Source organism: Gorilla gorilla, chromosome 3 (assembly GCF_029281585.2).
Source record: "Gorilla gorilla gorilla isolate KB3781 chromosome 3, NHGRI_mGorGor1-v2.1_pri, whole genome shotgun sequence".
NCBI lineage: Eukaryota > Metazoa > Chordata > Mammalia > Primates > Hominidae > Gorilla > Gorilla gorilla.
Window position 1 is genome coordinate 204,817,741 of NC_073227.2, and position 25,537 is coordinate 204,843,277.

Below are 25,537 nucleotides of genomic sequence, written 5' to 3' on the forward strand. Positions count from 1 at the left end.
GACTGAAAACTTTATCATCTGAGGTGACTTCCTATCCATTTATTTGCTTGATTCCTTCACCAGTCCAGTGACAGGGACTTAGCAGGACTTAACAACTCCCATTTTGCAGATGGAGAAACTGAGTTTCTGTTTATTATAACAGTGTGGGCTATGCCTTCTTGCTTTATTCAATAGGGCATCCTGCAGTAAGACTAAAACTCAGGTCTTGGCCGGGCACGGTGGCTCACGCCTGTAATCCCAGCACTTTGGGAGGCCGAGGTGGGTGGATCACCTGAGGTCAGGAGTTCGAGACCAGCCTGGACAATGTGGTGAAACCCCGTCTCTACTAAAAATACAAAAATTAGCCGGCTGTGGTGGCGCCCGCCTGTAATCCCAGCTACTGGGGAGGCTGACGCAGGAGAAACCTGGGAAGCGGAGGTTGCAGTGAGCCAAGATTGCGCCACTGCACTCTAGCCTGGGCGACAGTGAGACCTTGTCTCAAAAACAAACAAACAAATAAAAAAACCAAAACCAAACCAAAACAAACACCTCAGGTCTTTAGACCCGGGTTTAGTGACTTTTTCATGATAATAAAATCACAGGACGCCAGCGGAAAACAGTTCAGTTATTTCTATTCCCCAAAACTAGGCTGGACATTCTGTGTTTTTCACGGTGTGGTCCGAGACCACCAGCAGCAGCAGTAGCAGCAGCATCTGGGAATTTCTTAGAAATTTTAAAAACCGGGTTCCCCTAGACCTACTGAATCGGAAACTCTGGGAATGGGGCCCAGATACCTGCGTTTTAATACGTGTTCAGGTGACGGTGATGCACATTGAAATTTAAATACCGCTCTGGGTAAATGTAGCATAACTCTTAATGCTTCTTATGACAATCATCTCTTTTCACATATGACTACTAGTCTCTCTCGATTAAAATATAAGTCAAACAGAATTTTGCACAGAAACAAACGTAAGGAATTTTCTTAAAAGCATCATCGTTACCTTTCCTGGTAAATTTCCGTAACCTCTTCATAAACTGAGGGTTAATGGTTGATTGGGTTTCCTCTAGGGTAGGCCAAAGTATATGCTGAAGACAAGAGAGTAGAATTCCACAAGAGTTTGGGAGGAGGGACTGATGACAATTTTTCGTGGTTGACTAAGTTTTTTAAAAAGCCACTTCTAAGGGCACATTCATTAACCAGTCAGCGAATCCACTTGTTCCAGCGAGAGGTGGGAGGTGGGGGCAGGGGTGGAGCGTGGGGAGGAGCGACACTCGCCGCTCCGGAATCCGTGCCTTCCAAGTGTCGCCGTTGCGTCCCCCCCAACCCCCGCTTTCTGATCTCCCTCGAGGCCCAACACCCAAACGCTCACCCCTAGGCCATCCGCGCTCCCCGACCACCTCCCTCATCGGACTCCTTGGGATTCCTCAGGCCGCGTCCAGCCGAGGGGGTTCCCGGGCGCGGTGCGCACTGCCCGCCCCCTCACCGCCTCCTCCCGCGTCTCCGCCCCCGCGGGGCCGCTGGGCGCCCGGGGAGGCGAGGGTGCCGAGGCCGGAAAATGAGCGCTGCCCGAAGGGTGGCCCGGAGCTGCAGGTAACGCGCTCCAGAGCTCAGGCCGGAGCGGGCCCCGCACACCGTCCCTTCCCCGCAGGGACCCGCGGGCTGCGCCCAGGGACTGCGCCGGGCGCCCGGGCTGCAGGGACGCGGGCGCGGGGGAGGCGCGGCCAGCCCTGCCCTGGGGGACGGTCGCGCTCCCCGCTGGTCTTGCAGCCACGTCCCGGCGGCTGTTCCTGGGAGCGGCGGGAGGCGGCCTCGGTGAGCCAGGTCGGCGCGGCAGATGCCTGGGAAGATGGAGAAGTTTCTGCAGATCGCGCCTCATTCCCTGGCCATCGTCCTGGGCCCGGCAGAGGGGCCGGCGGGGCAAAGGCCAGGGGCAGCCCGGCCCGCGCCCCCGGCCCAGCCCCGCCAGCTCGCCCGGCACCACATCGGCTACGAGATCTTCGCCGACTTCAAAGCCGAGAACATGCAGCACTTCTGGAACAAGAAGGTCACGGCCGCGGTGGCCGAGACCTTCTTCCTGGGCTGGATCGACGAGCAGGTCCTGCTGATCCAGGGCAAGGAGGAGCATCTGGAGGCGCTGCGCGAGGGCTGGACGCGCCGGGCCCTGCGGCCGCCCTCGGGCTTCCACATCCGCTGCCTGGGTGAGTGCGACCGCCGCGCGCCCGTCCCGTCCCTTCCCACCGGGTCGCGTCCGTGCCGTGCGGTCGCGGGTGCCCCGCCCTGCCCCTGCCCCAGCCCGCCGCGGGCACCGCCGAGGCTCCCCTGGGTGCCCGCGTCCCTGCCGGGGGAGGAGCCGGGGGCCCTCTGCGAGCGTGGGATTGGGGAACTTCCTGGCACCGAAAGGAGGGAGCCGTCCCATTCCCGGTGCGCCGCCCCCGCCTGCCCGCGGGAGCCTCCCCGGTGGCGGGCGGTGCCTGGGGCCGGCCAGGTGGGCGCCGCGGCTCGGCGGGCGGCTCGGAGGGCGGCTCGGAGGGCGCGGCGCTCGGGGCGCGTGAGTGTCCCCCTCCCGGCACTGCTCCGCGGCTGGAGTGCGCGGGCCGGGCGGAGGTGGGCGGGGAGGACTCCGGGGCTCGGGTCGCGCGGGGCTCCCAGCTGGAGCGGCGGCTCAGGTGCGCCCGGGACGCCCTTCCCTGGGCGGCGACTGCGGGGGACGCGCCGGGAAGCTCGGGTTGGGGCTGAGTGTTGCGCGCACGCATTTCTCAACGAGGCAAGGCTGCAGAGTTCGTCTTAAATGTCTCACCTGCAGCACATATCTCAAGTCGTTTTGTGTGTCTGAGGGAAGGAAGAGACACAAAGAGGCCGGAGGAAAAAAAATCTGATCCTCAACAAAAGAGAGCTAAACGTAAAGAGGGGCAGAGTCGCCCAGAGGTGAAGGTCGCCGCCGCGTTTCCAGTGCTGCTTTGACTTGCTGGTTTTTATTGCACTACTTCATTTCCCCTCCTTAATCCAGTTTGCATCGCCTGTAGAATATACTTTTGAGTTTTGTACTTTGGGTCCGGTGGCTAAAAGCGTACATAGTAAATAGTAAAGCTTTAGGAAGCAATTTCAAGGAAGAAAGCATTCTTTCTAGTCCCGCGGTTTAGAAATTCTTTCTTGACATTTTGGGAGGTCAAAAGTTCAAACGCTAAAAAACTGTAGAGCCGCCTTTTTTCGTTACCCGCTGTTGCTATGCCGCCTTCCTCTGAAGGATTAGCTGTTACCTGCTGATGTGACTCCATCTATGCGTGTGACAAATTTATAGCATTTTAATTTTGTTGTGTTTTGTCTATTTTGGCATAGAAGAGATCTTTACAAAGCTTTCTTTGACTTGAGTAGACAAAAAGCTAGTAAAGCTTGCACCTTGTGTATTTTGTAACCTGCGCTGAGTTTCAAAAGGTGCCTTAATTTTCTCAATTCTTTTGACTTTAGCAAAAACCTCAGTCTCTGAAATTAAGCGGCCTCCGTAAAGGGCCAAGGTGAACGCCTCTGAGACTTAACTTGCTTTTGCACTGTAGGACTGTGACACATTAGGACGTAAGGATATACGTAGTCATTTATGTGCACCGTATAGATTGCTCTACAGGCTTTTAATAATTTTCTTTGAAATTCGATTTCACACTTTTTAATGTTTTATTTTGCAGAATTTCAAATATATACAAAAGTAGTATAACTCAAAAATATTATATTGAACCCCCACCGTGGTACTCATCGTTCCGCTCCAAAAAGTATCAATGGCATGGCCGGTCTTACTGCATTTATACCCCCATCTACCCCCTACCAGTACTTTTTGGAAATCCCAGACATTATATCAACTTAATTTCATTTGTAAATATTTCAGTATGCTCATGTATTTTTTTTATTTCAGCAGAATTTATAAGTTCATAGGAATTGGTGATCTGTCATATTAACCAAAGAGAAATATTTTGGCAATTTTTAAAGGTTCCAAATTGCTCTAATTGGTTGACTGTTGCCCTGACCTGGGTAGGTGGCCTGGCCTGAGCTGTCTCTGCTGACTGGCAGCTGATGGGGCCTGCCAGCCTCTGTAGTACTGAGCTCTTCGCCTTACCTCTGCACCCTCAGAGGAAGCAGAGTGACTCCCTCTTAAAGCCCAAGCATCAGATAAAAGAGCAGGGGTGATACCTGCTGGGATCCAAGTGCTAACTTTCTTTTGAACTGCCTGGTGGGCTAAAAATCTCCACTGGAATTCCAATTTTGCTTCAGTAATGACGGTAAAATGCTGAATTGTTTGAAAGATTTTTATCTACTATAAAAATTCTCAATATCTGCTGCAGGCTTCCTCATTTTTTTTGTTGCCAGATCTTTTATTGGGCTTTGCAATTCCAGTCTGGAAGCTGATGAGGATTGGCTCACAACCTTTTATTCTGAGTCACAATACACGTGATGACAAGTTCAAATGCTGGCGGGGGGGCCGGGGCAGTGATATGGGGGATCCTGGCTGAAACTCTACTCTGAAAAGAGTGATGTTATCATAGGAATAGCCTAGAATCGATCTACTGCTAAATGTACAAAACCAGAAACCAAATGCTATCTTTGATACTTTATTATTAGTAATACATTTCTTGCAGCATCCCTTTCAATTGACACCCATCTGTAGTACATATATCGTCAGGTCCTTTTACATTGTTTTGGGATTTTAGCTCATTATTTCATGCATATGAAACGGCCATAGAGCCAGACACATAGATGAGCTTTACAGGAGGCGCATTACATTCCCACTGGTTGAACTTGAATTAAGCTCATCAGTTACCAATAGTCCTCTGAAATAACTGGTAGCCAAAAGCTTGTTTAAGTCTTATCATTCTTGTGGGGGATACAGATTATTTATAAAAATTGGTTGTGTTTCAGATGATCTCTTAGATACCACCATAGAGAGTGGTAATAAAAGTGTTCCATTAGATCCTGCCAGTGAAGAAAGGAGAGGAACGGTTTTGCCCTGTCTCTTGACTTGGGTTCGCCTGGGTGCATGATTTCACACAACCCAGAGCAGAGAGGCTCACAGGCGAGGCGAGACAGGCAAGCCCCCCCGGTGCTTTTTTCTGGCTGTGCTGTGGTACAGTTGAGGCAAACCTACACTTTCACAGCAGGATTTGCCAGGAGTTAATATTTTATGCTGTAACTTGAAACACCTGTGTTGAAATCATAAGCATTTTGGTGTCTGTAATTCCAAAAGTATATGGTTCTAACCAACTGTAAAACTTCAGGTGAGGGTTGGACAACAAGGAGATAATTACTGGATTCAACAAGAAGCAGGGTGTTAAGCCACTCAAAGGAAAAGTGGTTTTGACTTGGCATCTTCCAGTCCACTACTTAGAAATAACCTTCTAGAATTTGCAAGTCCATTCTTAGAAATAACCTACTGTGGGCATATAGAAAAAAAGTTTGGACTTTTGATTTTCAGAACCCTTCAAAGGGTATACAGGATGCTGGTAATGTTTTAAAATTGTGCTGTGTATTTTGAGTAAATCACAGTAAATTAAAGCCCATACATGTTTATTGAGTGCTTTCTAGCGCCAGCCTCTGTGTCACTCCTGCAAATAGGAAGACTGATGGGACATGCCATCTTTTGGGGTATTCTGACATAAGAAATTGAGAGTGTGCTAAATGCTTTGAGGACTCTGTTTTGAGTGAACGAGAAGCAGTTACTTCTGTCTTGTGAGCTGGTAGGGGAGGTTTCCCAGGTATGAGGCTTGAACTTGACCTTGTGCAGATGGAGATGGGGGTGGGGTGGGAGTTCCTGCAGAGCAGGAGAACTTTCCCTGCTGGGGAAGGAGGTGCCCGGAGCTTGAGTGAAGGCTTGGGGTTGGAGAGTTCCTGATGTGTTTGGAAACTGGCTGGGGTGATAAGACAATGGAAAGGTGGGAGAGGGCCAGATGTGAAGATCTAGAAGCCACTGGGGGCTTCTAAGCAGGGGTGGGAATGAAGTGATTTGATCTGTGTTACGATGAGAATTCCATGCCAGTGAGGGTGAAGGGTGGGACTGGGAGGGGATTAGAAAGAAATAGGAGCACTAGCTAGGCCTATTGAAACAGAGGGAGAAATGCCAAGTGCTTCTTTAGAGTGTTTGCTCTCCTTCGGTACACTTGCACAGGCCACGGTTAGTACCCGAAGAAAGACACCATTAGTCTGGTTGAGGCTGGAGGGCCTTCTAGCCTCGGCCACAAGCCCTTAGCCTTTGTGTGGAGCCATGTGCGTGCTCCCCCTCCAGACCTCAGGGAGCACAGGTGCATCTCTGTCCCCAAATGGGAAAGTGGCACTTTACACTTTCCCATTTGATCCTCACGTTTAAATAGTTCAGACCAAATACACTTTTTTAGACTTTATATCAGAACTTGTATTTTGCATTATAAAATTGTTTAGAACACATGGGCATCAAGATTTTATTCTTTTCCAAAATTTTTATTGGTTTTCTCAAAAAGAGTTGCTTTCTTGAAGTGATTTCCCCAAATAGTAGATTTTTAAGACAGATTTCTTTTTTGTTTTTGAGACAAGGTTTCATTCTGTTGCCCAGGCTGGAGTGCAGTGGCACTATCATGGCTCACTGCAGCCTCCAACTCCTGAGCTCAAGTGGTCCTCCTGCCTCAGCCTCCCTAGTAGGTGGGCTATAGGCACACACCACTATGCCTGGCTAATTTTTAACTTTTTTTTTTTTTGTAGAGACAGGGTCTCCCTATGTTGCCAAGGCTGGTTGTAGTAGTCTATTTTTTTCTTTTTTTTTTGAGACGGAGTCTCACTCTGTCGCCCAGGCTGGAGTGCAGTGGTGCGATCTCGGCTCACTGCAAGCTCCGCCTCCCGGATTCACGCCATTCTCCTGCCTCAGCCTCCCGAGTAGCTGGGACTACAAGTAGTTGGGACTACAGGCGCCTGCCAACACACCTGGCTGATTTTTTGTATTTTTAGTAGAGACGGGGTCTCCCCATATTAGCCATGATGGTCTCGATCTCCTGACCTCTTGATCCGCCTGCCTTGGCCTTCCAAAGTGCTGGGGTTACAGGCGTGAGCCACCGCACTTGGCCCGTATCAGTCCATTTTTATGCTGCTGATAAAAACATACCTGAGACTGGGCAATTTACAAAGGAAAGAAGTTTAATGGAGAACTCACAGTTTCACATGGCTGGGGAAGCCTCACAATCATGGTGGAAGGCAAGGTGGAGCAAGTCACATATTACATGGATGGCAGCAGGCAAAGAGAGCTTGTGCAAGCAAACTCCCTTTTTTAAAACCATCAGATCTCGTGAAACCCATTCACTATCATGAGAACAGCACAGGAAAGATCCGTCCCCATAATTCAGTCATCTCCCACAGGGTCCCTCCCATAACGTGGGAATTATGGGAGCTGTAAGATGAGATTTGGGTGGGGACACAGCTCCAAACCAAATCACTGGTTTTGAACTCCTGGCCTCAAGCAGTCCTCCCATCTTAGCCTCCTAAAGTGCTGAGATTACAGATGTTAGCACTCAAGCCCGGCCTAGAATTATTAAAAAAAATGTACACTCCACAGACATTTGTATACTCAAAAGAAGTTACAGTTCAATAACTTACTTAAGTCAACTTAAAATTGAATAATATTCCTAGACGAATAGCTTGAATTGCTTAACAATTGTTTTAAAGCCTTTTAAATTGTAGATATTGATTCATTCAGTGACTGGAGCATTCACCAGTTCCTGGGATGTGTTCTAGGCACTGAAGTGGAGAACAAGTCAGATACAGTCCCTGTACTTTTGGAGGCTCCATTCTAGTGGCACAACAGACATTTGAAAAATTAAAGAAATGGTCTGGGCGTGGTGGCTCACACCTGTAATCCCAGCACTTTGGGAGGCTGAGGCAGGTGGGCCACCTGAGGTCAGGACTTTGAGACCAGCCTGGCCAACATGGTGAAACCCTGTCTCTACTAAAAACACAAAAATTAGCCAGGTGTGGTGGCAGACACCTGTAATCCTAACTACTTGGGAGGCTGAGGCAGGAGAATCGCTTGAACCTGGGAGGCAGAAGTTGTAGTGAGCCGAGCCGAGATCACGACACTGCACTCCAGCCTGGGTGACAGTGAGACTCTGTCTCAAAAAAAAAAAAAAAAAAAGAAAGAAAAAAATTAAAGAAATAAAGATTTCTAATATTTTTAAATGCTGTAAAAATTAAGCACTTGATAGAATAGAGAGCGCTGGGGAGAAATGACAGAATAGCTAACATTTACATTTATTGATCACCAACTATTTTCTAAATGCTTTATTTTTATGATCTAATCTAATCTTTAAGACACCTATACCATTTAGGTGTCATTATTTTATCCATATACAAATAAGGACCTTAAGGAACAGAAAGATAAATGTTCTCCAGGGATGCCTAGTTAATAAGTGATAGAGCCGGGATGTGGACCCAGGCCCTGGGATGCTAGAAGCAGTGTTTTGGATGACTACTCGACAGTACCTCATTTGGGGTGACACTTGACCAATGAGGCAGGTACCCACCAACCAGCAATGACAGAGGAGCAGGTGGAAATCAGCTTGCTATGCTGGAGAAACAGAGAGGGTGGCCCATGGGGCTGGGCTTGTTGAGCCAGGAAAGGAGAAGAAGGTGTGACTGCAGCTGAGGTCAGAGGCAGGCCCAGGCCAGGTCCTGTGGGGCCGTGTGGGATGGTGTTCTGCAGAGAGAAGGCATGAGTCTCCAGAAATGTGCACTGGGTTGGGGTCGGCAGAAAATTTAGAGAAGTTTCAGAAGCAGGCCTGGCTCCTAAAGAAGCTTATCTCTTACATTAAAATCACAGGATTAAGTCTAAACAGTGAACAAGGATGCATTTAAAACTTTAGTGACTTCTAGCTAGTCATAAAAACCATTTTTATGAATTATCTCACTTTGGCTGAAAGATGTTTTCAGCAAAGGCTGTCAGTTTCACTGTAATAAAGCATTTAGAATGAACTTCTGAGATTCCAGGTCTTGCTGTGAGAACTCTGGCTTTGCAAAGATTTAGAAATTTTACTTTATATAGATTAATTATGATCTTGAGCACGTTTGTTTCCTTGTGGGTTTACTTTGAATTTGGAAAATAAATTGCATCAAGAGGTAAATTTGCTGGTTATTGCCAAGTTCTTTTAAAAGGGCTCATTAAACTGAAATGGTGTCTGTGTCTTGCGACGGGTTGAAAGTATTTCGATGCTTTCTGTTCCCGAGGTCGATCATATATTTTGGGGTAAAAACCCGGGAAAGTTCGTTATATACAAACTATTTGCTGCAAGGAATTTTAAATGTCTTCAGTCTGCCTAAAATATCACACACAGTGATGATCTGGTCACCTTAAAAATAAAATTTTCAGTGTATGAGGTGGGCTTTAACATTAGTTACTTGAAGTTTGGAGATTGTACTTGTATCCTTCTACTTAGTTTATATATTTGTTAAATAAGTTTTAAACCCTTGTTGCATAGCTGTAGACATGATATGATTTCCAACATTTCTTAATTTGGGGGAAACTAACGATATGGTCTATAGTTTATCTCAATGAGGAATAAATAGATGTATTGCCAAAGTACAAGCTTTGGATCTAAGTTTTTAATTTATAGTATACTATAATAATAGCTAGATCTGGATTTTTAAGAAGGCCTTCTGTCAAGAGATTTTAATCCACTTGAATCACAGTAGGCCAAGCATGGTGGCTCACGCCTATAATCCCAGCACTTTGGGAGGCCTAAGTGAGGGGATCACTGGAGCCCAGGAGTTCTGGACCAGCCTGGGGCAAGATAGCAAGATCCCATTTCTACAGAAAAGTTTTTAAAAAATTAGCTGAGCATGGTGCTGTGTGCCTGTGGTCCCAGCTACTTGAGAGGCGGAGGTGGGAGGATCGTTTGAGCCTGGGAGATGGAAGCTACAGTGAGCCAAGATTGTGCCACAGCAGTCTAGCCTGGGTGACAGAATGAGACCCTATCTCAATAAATACAAAAAGTAAAAATAAAAATCACACTGGCGTGGGATGAGCTGGCTTAAACAGCTCTTGATAGCTTGGCATCAGTCTCTCTTGATGCAGACCAGTCAGGCTGGACACTGCCAAGGGCCAGAGCTGGCGGTGTGTCTTTGAGAATTTGATAAATGGATAAATGACTTAGATAAAGAGGTAGAAAGGATTCATCCAAGTCTTTGGGGCCTGAATTAAGTGGGTAAGTTGAGAAAGTGCATGGGACAGTGGGAGACCCTATGCTGAGCAGATCCAGGTCTGAATTTGTCCTTATGACATTAACACTTTGGAAGCATACCTCTGTGCTGTAGATTTCACTCTGAAGATGAAAATAAACACAATTAAAGACTCCATTTTCCCAATTTATTGTGAAGGCCCTATAATAATTTTCTAAAGTGACAGCACATCTGTCAGTGTAAAATGACTTGTTTCTGTAAGCAGGATGTCACCTCCCCACTCCCCAATAACGTACGTTTGGGAAGCACATGATGTCCCTTAGTCTAGCTCTCTGGCATGGAAGCTGGGGATGCATAGTGAGTCCAAAATCACCTCCTTCTCATGAATCCGGGAGTCCCTGGAGCTCACGGAGGGCTTCCTGGTGTCTTGAAGGGTGGAATCCAGTCTGGGGCGCCCCATCTTCCTGCCGTCTGAGGTTACTGCAGCCTTCTGTCTTCACCGTGAACCCCGGGATACTGCGGCGGTGCTGGCTGGAAGGCTGGCTTCCCAGAGCAGTGACCCGCTGTGGCCTGCTTCCTGAGAGCTCTGCGTGTGACAGCATTTCCTTCTGTCTCAGCCTCTGCCAACGCTGTGTCAGGTGCCTCCCTTCTTCCCCCGACCCCCACTTTCCCTCCAGGATTTGGACTATTTTTCTTTTCAAACCATTGCAACAAAAGGTTATGATGACACCTCTGCCTTTCTACTTCTAAATAAGGTCCGCCGCCGTCCAGATTTTGAGGAAACAAACATTTATGTGTTCGTGTTCAGGACGGTAGGGCCCAGGACATGCCCTTGTAAGGCAAGTGGTCTTCAGGGATTCCAGACTCCCCTGCATGCACTGCCCCCACTGCCCCACAGCTCGAAGCCCCCATGCCTGGAGGGGGCCTTTGTGAGTGCCAGATGCTTTCTGACACTTTCTTTTTTTCTTTTTTCTTTTTCTTTCTTTCTTTTTTTTTTTTTTGAGACGGAGTCTTGCTCTGTCGCCCAGGCTGGAGTGCAGTGGCGTGATCTCGGCTCACTGCAAGCTCCGCCTCCCGGGTTCACGCCATTCTCCTGCCTCAGCCTCCCGAGTAGCTGGGACTACAGGCGCCCGCCGCCACGCCCGGCTAATTTTTAGTGTTTTTAGTAGAGACGGGGTTTCACCGTGTTAGCCATGATGGTCTCGATCTCCTGGCCTCGTGATCTGCCCGTCTTGGCCTCCCAAAGTGCTGGGATTACAGGCCTGAACCACCGCGCCCGGCCTCTGACACTTTCATGCTGAAAAAGGGAGGAGAACTTCTCCATATTTGGAGGGGCACCACGGTGGATATGATTTCCCAAACAAATTTTATTATGGACAGCAGTCCCCAGGCCTTCTGGTGTGACCCCTTTGGGATGCTTGCCACTCTTGGGACAGTCCTGCAGTCCTTGCAAACCACCTGTCAGCCTAAGGCGCCAGTGAGCCTGCCCGAGCCGCCAGGATTTGCAGCCTCTCTGGCCACCGTGTCTCATCGCCTTCCCTCTTTGTCATTTGGCTTTGGGTGACACCTTCTCTAGGGAACACTTGCGCTTTATCCCTGCGGCCTTCACAGCCCCACACCCCACACCCACCCCACTCCCAGCTCAGCTTCTTAATCCTGCCTGCTTGTTTGGCAGCCCTGGTGGGTGGATGGAGCTGGAAGAGGCTGAGCTGGGGGAGGTGGGGTAGGCAGATGAGGGCCCAGGGTGCTCTTGAAGCAGTGGGCTGTCAGCAGGGAGGCGGCCCAGATGCATGACTGGGAGCTGAAAAATGGCGAGGGAGAAGACAGAGGAAGAGGAGGTGTGAGGGGAGCAGCTGCCTGGTGTCCGTGAGGCTGCAGCGGAAGGCTCTTGCTGGGAATCAGGCCGCTTTCTTTGTGGATTTCTCTACCCAACAGGCCTGCGGGGCGGGCTGAGCTCTCCCAGCCAATTTCGCCAAGGCCAGGAGGAGGACTAAGGGATCAGCGCGGGTTCCTGTAGCAGATGGACCCCACATTACACCTGCTGGGTGAAAAGAACTGTCCAGTCTGGACGAATCACTTTGGTTTTTCGTTTTTAAATCTCTGTTCTCTGGTCAATAAGCCAGACTCTCCTGGACTCTTCCTGAGGAAGTGAAAGGAGGATGCAGCTTAGTGAACTCTGCGGCGCTTCTGGAAAGAAATCCAGTTCTCTATCTCATCGGTTAGGGTTACATCTCTCCTGTAGCCTTGTTACAGCGCCACCATTCATTCCAATCCTCGCCTGACTCCCTCCAGCAGGGCCTCTGGGCTCCAGGTTCTCCTGACCGGTCACTTCCCCTCTGTCCTGGGTTGGTCGTGATAGGCTGGGAAAGCCTTGGAAGGCTTGCTGACTTTGGAGTTAATATAGAACCGCAGAGACGGGAAGCATCCTTTGTTTTTTGTTTTGGGGGACTTTGTGACTAGCATAATTTGTCTAGGTTGATCACTTTCCTTTCATCAGAGCCTGGTTATTAATTTGTAACAAAAAGTTTGTCCAAGGAAAGTCTTTAATCGTTAGTAGACTTGAGGTAATGTAGAAAATGTAGAAAGCAGTACATTTTAAATGTAGGAAATGCAGTAATGTAGAAAAACAAAAGCAGTACTTTAGACACTGTGTCTGTTCCCAGATAATAATGGTTACTCTAGCATCTTTGTTTCATTTTTACCTGTATCTTTAGCATTTCCTCTTATATTGAAAAAGGAACATTCTAGAAGACAGTCTTTATGCTATATACTTCTTCATTCGGTTAGATCAGGGGTGTCCAATCTTTTGGCTTCCCTGGGCCACATAGGAAGAAGAATTGTCTTGGGCTACACATAAAATACACTGACACTAATGGTAGCTGATGAGCTAAAAAAAATGGCAAAAAAATCTCATACTGTTTTAAGAAAGTTTAAGACACTGGGGTTCTTGATTGCTTTGAATTGTTTTTCTAGGGGTAGTGATGAATTTGTACTAAAGTTTTCATCTGTACGCATTGTAAACAATAGGACATGCTTGAATTTTGTGGAATTTGGATACGAATTAGAGCTGTTATTTATTTATTTATTTTTGAGACAGAGGGAGTCTTGCTCTGTCTCCCAGGCTGGAGTACAGTGGTGTGATCACGGCTCACTGCAACCTTGAGCTCTCAGACTCAAGAGATCCTTCCGCTTCAGCCTCCCAAGTAACTGGGGCTACAGGCATGAGCCACCACACCCAGCTAACTTTAAAATAAAGTTTTTTTTAGTGGAGATGACATGTCACTATGTTGCCCAGGCTGGTCTTCAACTCTTCCTCAAGAGATCCTCTCGCCTCGGCCTCCCAAAGTGCTGGGATTACAGGCGTGAGCCACTGTGCCTGGCCTGATCTGATTTTTATTTATATTTATTTATTTATTGAGACGGAGTCTTGCTCTGTCACCAGGCTGGAGTGCAGTGGCTCGATCTCGGCTAACTGCAACCTCCGACTCCCTTGTTCAAGTGATTCTTCTGCCTCAGCCTCCTGAGTAGCTGGGATTCCAGGCACGTGCCATCACACCCAGCTAATTTTTCTACTTTTGGTAGAGACGGAGCTTCACCATGTTGGCCAGGATGGTCTCGATCTCCTGACCTCGTGATCTGCCCACCTCGGCCTCCCGAAGTGCTGAAATTACAGGTGTGAGCTACCATTCCCGGCCCTGACTTTTATTTTTTAAGTCAACTCTCCACTTTTGGAGAATTACAGAGATTTGTGTTTTGATTACGTACTTGACTTTCTAGAAGCCAAAACAGAAAAACATACAGACTTTCAACATTACTGTTGTATCTTTTCCTTTAGTACACTTATTTTGCATTAGCTATTTTTGATAAAATGTTTTAAGTGCTGTTTCCCTCTGAAATACTTTTTAAAAGTTGAATTATGAGCATCTTTTATTCTCCAAAAAATTATAGATAGGTTTTTCTATGGAAGACTGTGAAATGTCAGCTTTTTGTAAATCACTAACAGTAAACTGAATTCATAGAGCATAACTCTCGAATGTTCACTGCCATTTTTACCTATGAAGAATTAACTTGTTTGGTGGTTTCCTTTTGACCTTGTAACTACAGTACTGCTCTGCATGGATAAATAAACCCGGATTCTCTACCCTTGACCCTAAGGAGGAGTAGTGGGGACAGAGGTAAGTGTAGCTGCCACCTTGCAGTTGCAGGGAGGGACTGGTGTAGGTGTGAGTTGGTAAAATGCTCACTTTCTGGCCCAGAAACCTCCTTCATTGTGTATCTGGACCAGGGACTGTTGAGGATGCTTCTGCCCTAGGTTAAAGAAAAAATTATTTAATGTTACTTTTAAAGTACTGTGAGGAAGACTTTATCAGGACCACCATGGTAGGTACAGGAAGCAGTGCAACAAGGTTTTGCAGTGGGGGAGAGAAATTAGGCTCAACTCCAAACACAGCATGGGCAAGTGGCAATTCATTGCCAAAGAAAGAGCTGGGTGGAAGTCAGTGGCTGGAAAATTACTACTAAGAAACATCAGGGGTGCTGTGGTTTAAATGTGTTCCCCAAAGTTCATATCTTGGAATCTAATCCCCAGTGCAACAGCGTTGAGCGGTGGGAACTGTAAGAGGTGATTAGGCAATGAGTCCTTTGCCCTCATCAATGGATTAATGCTGTTATCTTGGGAGTGGGTTCTGGATAAATGGATGAATTGCCCGCACCCTCACCCCCACCCCCACCCCATGCAATGGCTTCTCCCATGTTACGGCATAGCAGGGGGCCCTCACAAAATTCGGCCCCTTGATTTTGGACTTCCCAGCCTCCAGAACCATAAGCCAGATATACTTCTGTTGTTCATAAATTAGCCAATCTGTGGTATTCTGTTATAGCAGCACAACATGGACTAAGACAAGGCATGAGGGGATTTCTGGCTAAACCTACCTAATAGAATTCTTGCTGAAGACAGGCCAGGGTGATCAGACAGCACGTCGGGGGTGGTGGGGGATGAGAAACCTGATCAGATATCAAGGATTGGGGTTCTTGTGAAACCGATTTAGTGCAGGGTTCTTTTGCTAAAGTGATTTTACAAGGAAGTGTACAGATGGGCCTACGAGAAGGTTCAAGAGACTGACTACAGTTTGGCCAAGCAGAGAATCTTTGTCACTGACCAAGTTTCAAAGGACGGGGAGGGGTGATAGATGGTACATGGGGACTGACACCCATTTATTCTTAGGAGACTACATCAGTTGGTTTGGAAATTGGAATTGTTTTTGTTTGTTTCCAGTTTATATTGTGTTAAGTCTATGTTAGATCCAGAATTCAAAAGCAGAAAGGTGAGAAATGTGGGCATTGCTATGGAGTTAAACTGGCTCACAGAACAAGCGGCTCCCTCAGGCAATCCTAGGAACAGATTTTCAGATGTTACAAGCACCAGGTATTTGATCCAGGCCTAAAGTATGAAGCGCCATGCCGTTCCTTTGGGTGACAAGTTTTGGTTCTTGTCACATGCTTCTCCTGTTTTAAATCTTCCATCTCCTTCATGTGGAAGAGTTTGTTTATGTTTAAAACTGCTTATGCCAAATCAAGAAGTAAATAAAAGCAGGAAGGGGAATAGAAGCTGCTTATAGCAGCAAATCTTTAGTTTGAAGAAGTCCATGAAGACAGATTCACATGGAGATTGTTGATGGTGTTAATTCAGTGATATGTGACTAATTAGGAAATATTTCCTGTGAAAAAAGTTTAATTCATGAATAGTTTTTTCCTCTCCTCTCTTTCTTCTTTTAAAAATGAATACTTTAGATATGTCTTTGACACTATGGAAGAGATAAGGTTCAGAAAGCTCCAAAATTTCTTTTTTTCTTAAAATAATATCAGTTTCTTTTATTCTTAAGTGTGAGCCCATTTCTTATAAAATGACCTAGTGAGAAAGCCTGGATTTTTTTTTTTTTTTGTTTGGAGACAGGGTCTCACTCTGTCACCCAGGCTAGGGTGCAGTGGTGTGATTATGGCTCACTGCAGCCTCTACCTTCTGGGATCAAGTGATCCTCCCACCTCAGCCTCCTCAGTAGTTGGAACTACAGGCATATGCCACCACACCCAACTAACTTATTTTTATTTTTGTAGAGATGGGTCTCACTATGTTGGCCAGGCAGGTCTCAAACTCCTGAGCTCAAGCAACCCTTTTGTCTTGGCCTCCCAAAGCATTGGGATTACAGGGGTGAGCCACCATGCCCAGCCGTCTGTGATTTTCTTAAAGTCCAGCAGTTTGTAGCTATATTTGCAGTTAAAATGTGAAATCATATTTAGCCAGCAAATTTGCATGTAATTTGAATAAACTATAACTTTAAATTTACTTTAAAGGTACTCAAACTGATGATTAATTGATAGAGTTGCATTGTGCATAATACCTTTAAAAATGTCTATGCAATTTAAGGGATTTTAGATTTGTTTAAAAAAGTGCTAAAATCAGTATTAAATTTTTAAATGATTTTTTCTTCCCTCATTAAAATTTCTGGAAGTTTATTAGTAGAAAATCAGTTACGTGCTGATAGAATATGCATTACAGTTGTTTCTAAAGAGCAGCTCAACATGAATTGGTGAGTTCACATCATTTCTGTGACTACTTGTGAGACTGACTTTTCAGAATATAAATCTGTACTGCCCAGTCTAAGGATCGAGAGTGTGATCTAATAAAAAAAATGCTTTTACTTTCAAGGAGGGATTTAGAGTGTGTGCAGTTGTGTAGAGAGAATGTGAATGATTTTCTCTAAGCCCTGACCCCATGTACTCAAAAGTTCTGAACTCTAATGAATGAATGCAGCCCTTTGTAACACTGCTAACATATTTAATTTTCCAAGTATGTAGGTCATTGTGCTGATTTTGTTCTCATACCAAAAAGATTGTCCAAGCATTTCAATTAAGATATTTCATACACTGCCTTCTCAAGTCATAAAAGTTGAAAATGATTACCATTTATATGATCAATTATTTCAAAAAATAATTTGCATTTAAAGTCAGCCCTCCGTGTCTGTGGGTTCTGGGTCCACAGATTCAGCCAATGGCAGATGGAAAATATTCAGAAAAAATACGAATAAAAAACCAATACAGGCAGGGCATGATGGCTCATGCCTGTAATCCCAGCACTTTGGGAAGCCGAGGGGGGCAGATCACTTGAGGTCAGGAGTTTGAGACCAGTGTGTCCACCATGGTGAAAACCCGTCTCTACTAAAAATATAAAATTAGCCGGGCAAGGTGGCAGGCACCTGTAATTCCAGCTACTTGGGAGGCTGAGGCAGGAGAATTGCTTGAACCCGGGAAGTGGAGGTTGCAGTGAGCTGAGATCATGCCATTGCCCTCCAGCTTGGGCGACAGAGCAAGACTCTGTCTCAAAAAAAAGAAGAAAAAAACAGCCAATGTAGTCTAACAACTATTTACATTGCTTTAGGTATTATGGGTAAGCTAGAGATGATTTAAAGAATCTGGAAGGATGTGAGTAGGTTATCTGTGAATACTCTGCCATTTGATGTCAGGGACTTGAGCATCCGTGGATTTTCGTATTCTTGGTATCTGATCCTCTGTACCGAGGGAGGCCTGTGTGTTCTACTTGCTTATGTTAGCAGGACACTTTGAATGTGCCTTTCCCATTAGATTGTAATTCCTTTGAGGGTGGAGACTATAAGCTTCAGTTTATATTTTCGAGCTCAGTTTTCTATGTAATGTGGATCTATAAGTATTGCATAAATATCCTCACAGGTAGAGTTAATGCTAGTTGGCTGCTGGTAGTAATTTCTAAACTACCATTTTAACACTGGGGGAAAAACACTCAGTACTGGCAAGGGTAAAATAAATCTGATACCTTAATGTACTGCCAATGATATTATAAATTGAAAAAACTCTTCTTTGGAAAGTATCTTGGCAGTCTGTATGAGAAAGCCATCTAAATGTTCATATAGTTTGATGTAGTAATTTTATTTCTGGGACTATCTCTAAGATAATATTGCAAAATTTTGGAATATTTGTAATATTGTCTTAGAGATAGTCCTAGAAATAGAGTTACTGCATCTTACATTTTGTAGAGAGCTATATGTAGGAAGCTATTCATTACACAATTTTTAAGAAAGAAAAATTGCATATAATCTAAATGCCACGAATGGAAAATATTAGGTAAGTTATGGTTCTTTATATTGGATGGAATAGTATATAGCCATTAAAATATCTATGAAGGTTATGAAGCAACATAGAAAAGTGCTTATGATATATAATGTCAGTTAGAAACACATGGAATATTTCACAACAATACAAATTAGAATAAAATCTTAAACCAGATGCATAGGGAAGATGGGAAAGAATAACAATAATTACTGTATATTGAGTAATTATTATGTTTTAGGGACTTTGCCGAGTAATTTTCTCACTTAATTTTTATAAATGGCTCTTGGTTTGTTCATTTTGTGGACAAAGACACTGAGCTTAGAGAGGTTGTGTAATCTTGCTCAGCCATGTTGAGTGATGGGGCTGCGTCGGGACCAGGTCTGCCTGTGGGATCCAGGGTCCGTGCTTGAAACTGGTAATTTGCAAATTTTTCTGTGTGTCAGAATCATCTGAGAACTTTAAATAGATAAATGAGTGAGCAAACAAATACATGCCCCGTGGCCCACCTCCTGAATTAGAGTCACCTGGCAGACAACCAGAGCCCGGCACGGTTTACACCAAGCCAGGGTCTAGTGCCAGCCTGTGGCCAGCATTTAGGACCCTCTGCACATTCCGTTTGTTGGGTACAACACAAATATTAAAATACATACAAAAATACACAAATATTAATACTGTGAATATTAATAGTGGTTGGATTTGGGTTAGAGAACTAAGTGATTTTAGTCTTTTTTCTTCATTTTCAGATTTTCTTTCGCGATAAATGATGTTACTTTGAGTATAAAGATTTAGTAAAGAGAAAATTGAATAAAAGATTTTATTTAGAGTCCTTCTTTTGGGGGGAATATTTTATTTTATTTTATTTTTTTTCAAGGCAAGGTCTCGCTCTGTTGCCCATGCTGGAGTGCAGCAGTGTGATCATAGCTTGCTGTGGCTGCCTGGCTCAGGTGATCCTCTGACCTCAGCCTCCCGAGTGGCTGGGACTGTAGGTGTCCACCACCATGCCCAGCTATTTTTTTTTTTAATTTTAATAGAGAAGGAGTCTTGCTATGTTGCCAGGCTGGTCTCCAACTCAAGCGATCCTCCCGTCTCGGCCTCCCAGTGTGCTGGGATTATAGGTGTGGACCACTGTGGGCCTGTGTTGTTGCTTTAAAAAACCCACTGTGAAGATGCATAAGTGGGGAAATGGAATTGTAGTCAAAAGAGGCTTAATCTTAGCAAAATACTATAAAATGTATCAGTCTAATGATGATTACACGTAATAGCATATATTAAATTTATTTCAGTTACATTGCTTTAGAAATTAAAATGAACTATAGATTTTTAATAAATGATATATTAATTATATCTCAATTTAAAAATAAAATAAAATAAATTGGACAATTACAAAAAGCCAGTGAGATTGGCCTATTTAGCTCTTTGACAAGCAAGAGAGAAAACTATAATTGCAGAACATTTTTGTTGTGAAGGAAGGGGAATAAAATTCTTTTACTCATAGTTGAGAAGAAACAGAGTGAAGTGAGATATTAATTACAGGACACAGTGGACTTTATTACTGTTCAACCTTGTGGTCCTCAGCATGGGGAGGTAAACACGAGATCTTTTGAATGAGGTCTCTTGAACACTGCATGGGCAACAAATGCGATACCTTAAATAAGGTATAAATGATGTTGAAAAGTGTCTATTTTCAGGAAGGCAGAGGAAGATGTCAAACTTTAGACAACTTGTATGTGTATTTTTTTAAAATCAACCACTTATTTTTATATTATTGATACTATTGACATGAAATGATAAAAAATCTTGCATACGTGGTTGGACACCTGGAGTAACCTTAGCATCCAGTGTCCAACAGTACATTGTTGTAACATCTTCCTCACTTTGCAGGTCTGGCCAAATTTCAGAATTCCTGGGTCAATTTGGAAGAAAACCAAATTGATTCATAAGGAATAACCAGAGATTTCATGAGTGATTCATGTGGACATGAATGTATATTGTGAAGACTAAGAGGAATATTGGATATATTTTTAAAAGCTGAGCAGTGGTGCCAGTTAGCCTTAGTCATAAAAGTCTTATTTTAAAAATGGTGACGTCAGTAGCAAGATCATGGAATCAACACAAGTGCCCATCAACAGTGGATTAGATAAAGCATGGAATACTATGCAGCCATAAACAAGAATGAAATCATGTCCTTTGCAGCAACTTGGATGCAGCTGGAGGCCATTATCCTAAGTAAATTAATGCAGAAACAGAAAGTCAATATCGTATGTTCTCACTTAAAAGCGGGAGCAAAACAATGGGTACACATGCACATAAAAATCGGAACAGTAGACATCAGATACCCTAAAAGGAGGGAGGAGGAGGGGGAAGGGTGGAAAAACCACCTATTGAGTACTGTGTTCATTATTTGGGTGATGGGTTCACCAGAAGCTCAAACTTCAGCATTACATGATATATCTGTGTAACAAATCTGCACATGCATCCCCTGAATATAAAATTTAAAAAAAATTCAAAAAAATTTAAATGGTGAAGTGTATTCATTTATTTTGGAAACATCACTTTTCTTCCACACATGAGATGGAATGGAACTGGAACACATTATCTAAATCCACAAAAGCTGTGAAAATTTTATATTAAATAATCCTGTAACTTGAAAAGATTTTAAAAAGTCCTCATTAAAGATAGTCTCATGAAAATTAGCATATTTTTGTGTCTGCCCAAACTTCTTTGGAGAGGAAATGGGGATGAAATTCCAGATGATGTCTTTGTCTAACTCTACGGGCAAGGGCTGCATTGGCTGAATTGATGACTTCGCTGAAGCTATTGAATTTCTAGTGTTACCTCAGATCACGTCATCGTTTTTGCTGTGAGCTCTGATAATTGCAATTGTGTTCAACTCCTGGTGAGTGCAGCACATGCCTCAAGTCATGAGAGATGGAAAAGGACTACTGTTTTCGGCAGGTAGGCGGCTACCACTAAAGCTTTGAAATGGTGTCCACATTCTTGGAAGCTAGTGAATTGAATCAAAGAGGAAAAGAACCCTCCAACTATTTTGGGGGCTGATCTGTGTCATTCATAAAAAAATGGCTTTCAAAACTGCTTAGTAACCTAGGGGAAAACCTCAGTCCTTACCAACAAGATGGTTCACTGGGTTCAAAAGAACGTGCCACACACCCGGAGGCGTGCCTTGCTTTGCAACCCTTTGCATGCTGGGTGCAGGGTCCGTCCTTTGCTGGTGATCAGTGGGAAGTATGGTTGCCAGACTATGAGCTGAAAGACATAGTAACCCTATTTTTGGATCGCCAGGGAAAAAATCAAATTGTTTGTACTTAAGAAAAGTCCTCAGGTGGAGCATTGTGTATTTGGTAGAAAGACTGGAAACTCCAAATACACAGAAATAGAAATTTCAAGGGATAAAAACAAACATTATAGTTCATGCATTTATAAACGGGTTTTAAAATAATTATAAGCCACCAATTTGATGACACTCTCAAGACTTTGTGAGAGTGACTTTTAAGAAGTTACATCTCATCCAGTTTAGGTGAATTCAGGTCACCTGCTCTTGACATGAGTAGAGATTTGCCTTTGTGACTTGTGAGGAGAGACCTTTTCTCACTGATGGTATTGAAAAGAGAACTCCAAGCGAGGTTTGGGAAGAGGAATTTGATTCAGGTGCCAGATATACTTTACAGATCACTGTGGTTATCTTACATTAAAACAAGCAAATGTGCATCTTCAGGTATTATCTTATTTCTTTCACTCACAGACATTTGCTGCACTGTTCTCCCCACCTCACGCAGCAGAACACTTGGGTATGAAGTAACTATCACTGTACTTTTGGTGAGCAAGCACCCTCAGCATTAAAAAAAATTACATGACAAGAAAAAATATGTATGTTTCAAGGCGACTATAAATATTTTTCTTTTAAAATATCATTGCTTTGATGTTTTTCATTGATGTACTTAATTTTACTTCAGGTGAAATGAAAGGAGGGCGTGAGATATTTTATGTTCGTCAAAAGGAAGCGTGGGTGAAAAAGGCTTGAACGGCATCGTTCCACTAAATCACAAGGAGGAGAATAAGGTTCTTTCTCCCTTTGCGTTGCTTGCATGCTCTTTTTCCATGCAAACTGCCGTTGCCTTTGGAGGAGAAGGTGGTGAGGTTATGCTCTTAAATAGGGTAAGCAATGTTCTGGAAAATAGTTTTACAGTACAGTTGAGATTTGGAGTGCTTAGAGAATGTGCATTATGGTATAAGTATCAGAGTTAAACTAAAATCCCAATGAATATTAGTTCATAGTTCTTCTTTTACTCTCTTTTTGAAGTATGCGCTAGTCACACCATTAAAATGATCTGAAAAAATCCTGACTTTTTCTTTTTTTTAAGAGATGGGGTTTCACCATGTTGGCCGGGCTGGTCTCGAACTCCTGACCTCAAGTGATCCTCCCGCCTTGGCCTCCCAAAGTGCTGGGATTGTAAGCGTAAGCCACCATGCCCAGCTAGACTATTTTTATTTTATTACCAAATGATGTTCTGTGTTCATGAGGCTGATAACCTGTTTGTGCATGTGTGTCTCTGGTTTTCACATCTTGCCCCTATTATTAGGGTCTTATCTTGTGAGGAGGTGGGCCACTCCATGTCCCTTTCCTCTCCTATTGCCGCTTCTCTCATTGATGTCATTGTCAGGTGACAAACCTGGGTGCCCTGCCAGGAGCTCTGGATTTGAATGTGGGCCCTCATCCCTGCTCTGCTCTTTAAAAGCTGCAGGGTCTCAGACCAGTGGCTCTCCTATTGGAGGATTCAATGAGATTAAAACCATAAATGTATCAATTTATTCTTTACTGTTTTAAAACTTTGAGTTTTGAGTAAATTTCTTTTGATCTGTCTGCTTATTTAGACATAACGGTATATGGTTATTAGAATTATTAGGCTATGTATCTTGCAAAGGACTGAAATTGTCATACTTAGTTTCAAAGTATGCAGATTGAATAACAGAAGCTGTCTGTGCAGTCAAATCTGGCTGATCCCCATTATGGTTTTTGAGACACTCAAGGTAACTCAGAAACCAGGAGATTAAAAAAAGGATGAAGCTAAGGAGTGTTTTGGCAGAGCACGGTGGTTAACTCCTGTAGTCCCAGCACTGCGGTAGGCCGAGGTAGAAGGATCGCTTGAGCTCAGGAGTTCAAACACAACATAGTGAGACCCCATCTCTACAAAAAAAAACCCAAAAATTAGCCTAGTGTGGTGGTGAACACTTGTAGTCCCAGCTACTCAGGAGGCTGAGGTGGCAGGATTGCTTGAGTCCGGGAGGTCATGGTTACAGTGAGCTGTGATTGTGCCACTGTACTCCAGCCTCTGGGAACAGAGTGAGACCCTGACTCAAAGAAAAAGAAAAAAGAAAAAGAAAAAAGAGATTTTTCTCTTCACGGTTCTGTTGAGTTCCTGGCCCTCCTTTCCTGATGCCAATCTAATATAGCATAACGACTTAATTTTGCTCTTGAATTGTACACAGAGGCTTGGTGAGAACCCTCCCTTGGCTGGAGGCCCGTGTGTAACCATATGGTGCTTCACGGAATGCAGATAATGGCTTTATTTTCCTCCCTGTCTTAATAGGTGGAAGCCTGTGCTAGCAGGTAGAAGATCTTTTATAAAGAACAAACGAAAGCATTACACTGGTATTATTCATGCCAGAGCACAGCAACTGTTAGCTGCTCTGAAAATTGTAATTCCTTTTCTTCTACCTGCTGGATATTTTCACCCATGACCCTTAAGAGAATGCGGGTGATCCCAACCCTTGCTGCGAAGGTCATTGCTCACATCTCCCCATCTTGCTGTGTCCTTTGTTCTGATGTCACTGGGGTTGGGCCTGGGGCCTCTTTGGGAGGCTGGCAGGCAGGTAGGCTGGGAAGGTGAGGGTTGGCAGTGTGTCCTCTTCCGGAACTACAGGGTGCTGTCCCCACTGTCACACCCCACCACCTCCCTTTTGGGCCCTGCCTAAAGGGGAGGGGAGGGGTCCCTGCTGCTCCAGCAGCCTCCCCCTCTGCATCCCTGCGGAGCACCCATCCCTGTCCCTGTTCCTGCCGGGCTGCATTCTGACCCCTGCCCCAGGTTTGTGAGTCTGTAGGGTGGGGTTCTAGTCACAGAGTTGGAGCTTAGGATCTAACAGAAATGGATGGGGCTTTAGAAGTCTATGTCCCCCACCCTGCCCTTCCCTAAAAAGGACGCTTGTGTGTGGAAAAGGTGATACGGTTTGTGTCGGGTCTTGCAGCCAGGCTGGCTGGGGGTGCCTAGGTCTCTGGGATTTGCTCTCCTGGGCAGGGTGCTCTGCAAACTTCCCGTCCTGATCAGCTTTTCAGGCCCCAGATTATGGTGTCTCTGCCACCCACGTGCTAGGGAGCATCAAACCCCCATAAGCCACAAGCCTAGATGGGATTCCTGTGCCCTCCAGAGAGGACAGATCCCATCCATGCTGGAGAGTGAGCTTTTAAAAAGCTACTGCTAATGGAACGCTGGCTGTAGCTTAGATTGAGAAGTAACCCATTTGTGTATATCATGGTCTCCAACCTTTTTGGCACCAGGGACTGGTTTTGTAAAGGACAGTTTTTCCACAGACTGGCATGGGGGATGGTTTTGGGATGACTCAAGTGCATGACCTTTATTGTGCACTTTATTTCTGTTATGATTACATTGTTATATATAATGAAATAATTATACACTCACCATCATGTAGAATCAGTGGGAGCCCTGAGCTTGTTCTCCTGCAACTAGACGGTCCCATCTGGGAGACAGTGACAGATCATCAGGCATTAGATTCTCATAAGGAGCACACACCCCAGATCCCTCACATGCGCAGTTCACAAAAGGGTTCACGCTCCCATGACCATCTAACGCTGCCGCGGATCTGACAGGAGGCGGAGCTCAGGTGGCCATCTGAGCGATGGGGAGCAGCTGCAAATGCAGATGAAGCTTCCCTGGCTCGCCTGCCGCTCTCCTCCTTCTGTGCAGCCCAGTTCCTAATAGGCCACAGTACCGGTCTGTGGCCCAGGGGTTGGGGACCCCTGTGATATACATGATTGTATTTAATCTTCATGGAAACTCAGTGAGGCTCTTCTTATCTCTATTGTCTAAGAGGCTGAAATTCAGAGAGGTTAAGTATCTTGCTGGAGGTCCAGCTGTGCAGTGCTGAGACCTCAGCCCAGGTCTGCCTGACTCCACAGCTGAGCCTGGACATGGCTCTCCTAGCCTTCCTGTG

At 44.9% G+C, this 25,537-nt stretch overlaps 1 protein-coding gene across 3 annotated transcripts in view; it reads left to right on the top strand.

Moving 5' to 3' along the window:
• Positions 1-1,323: 1,323 nt before the first annotated feature.
• Positions 1,324-25,537, top strand: part of STOX2 (storkhead box 2) — a 225,007-nt gene continuing 200,793 nt past the window's right edge. For 2 of the 3 annotated variants that reach the window (XM_055384869.2, XM_055384870.2), the window contains exon 1: positions 1,324-2,178. In XM_055384869.2, the coding sequence (XP_055240844.2) occupies positions 1,815-2,178 (364 nt within the window). In that variant the 5' untranslated portion in view covers positions 1,324-1,814. The remainder of the gene's footprint in view (positions 2,179-25,537) is intronic. The other variant, XM_055384868.2, reaches the window with a different exon arrangement.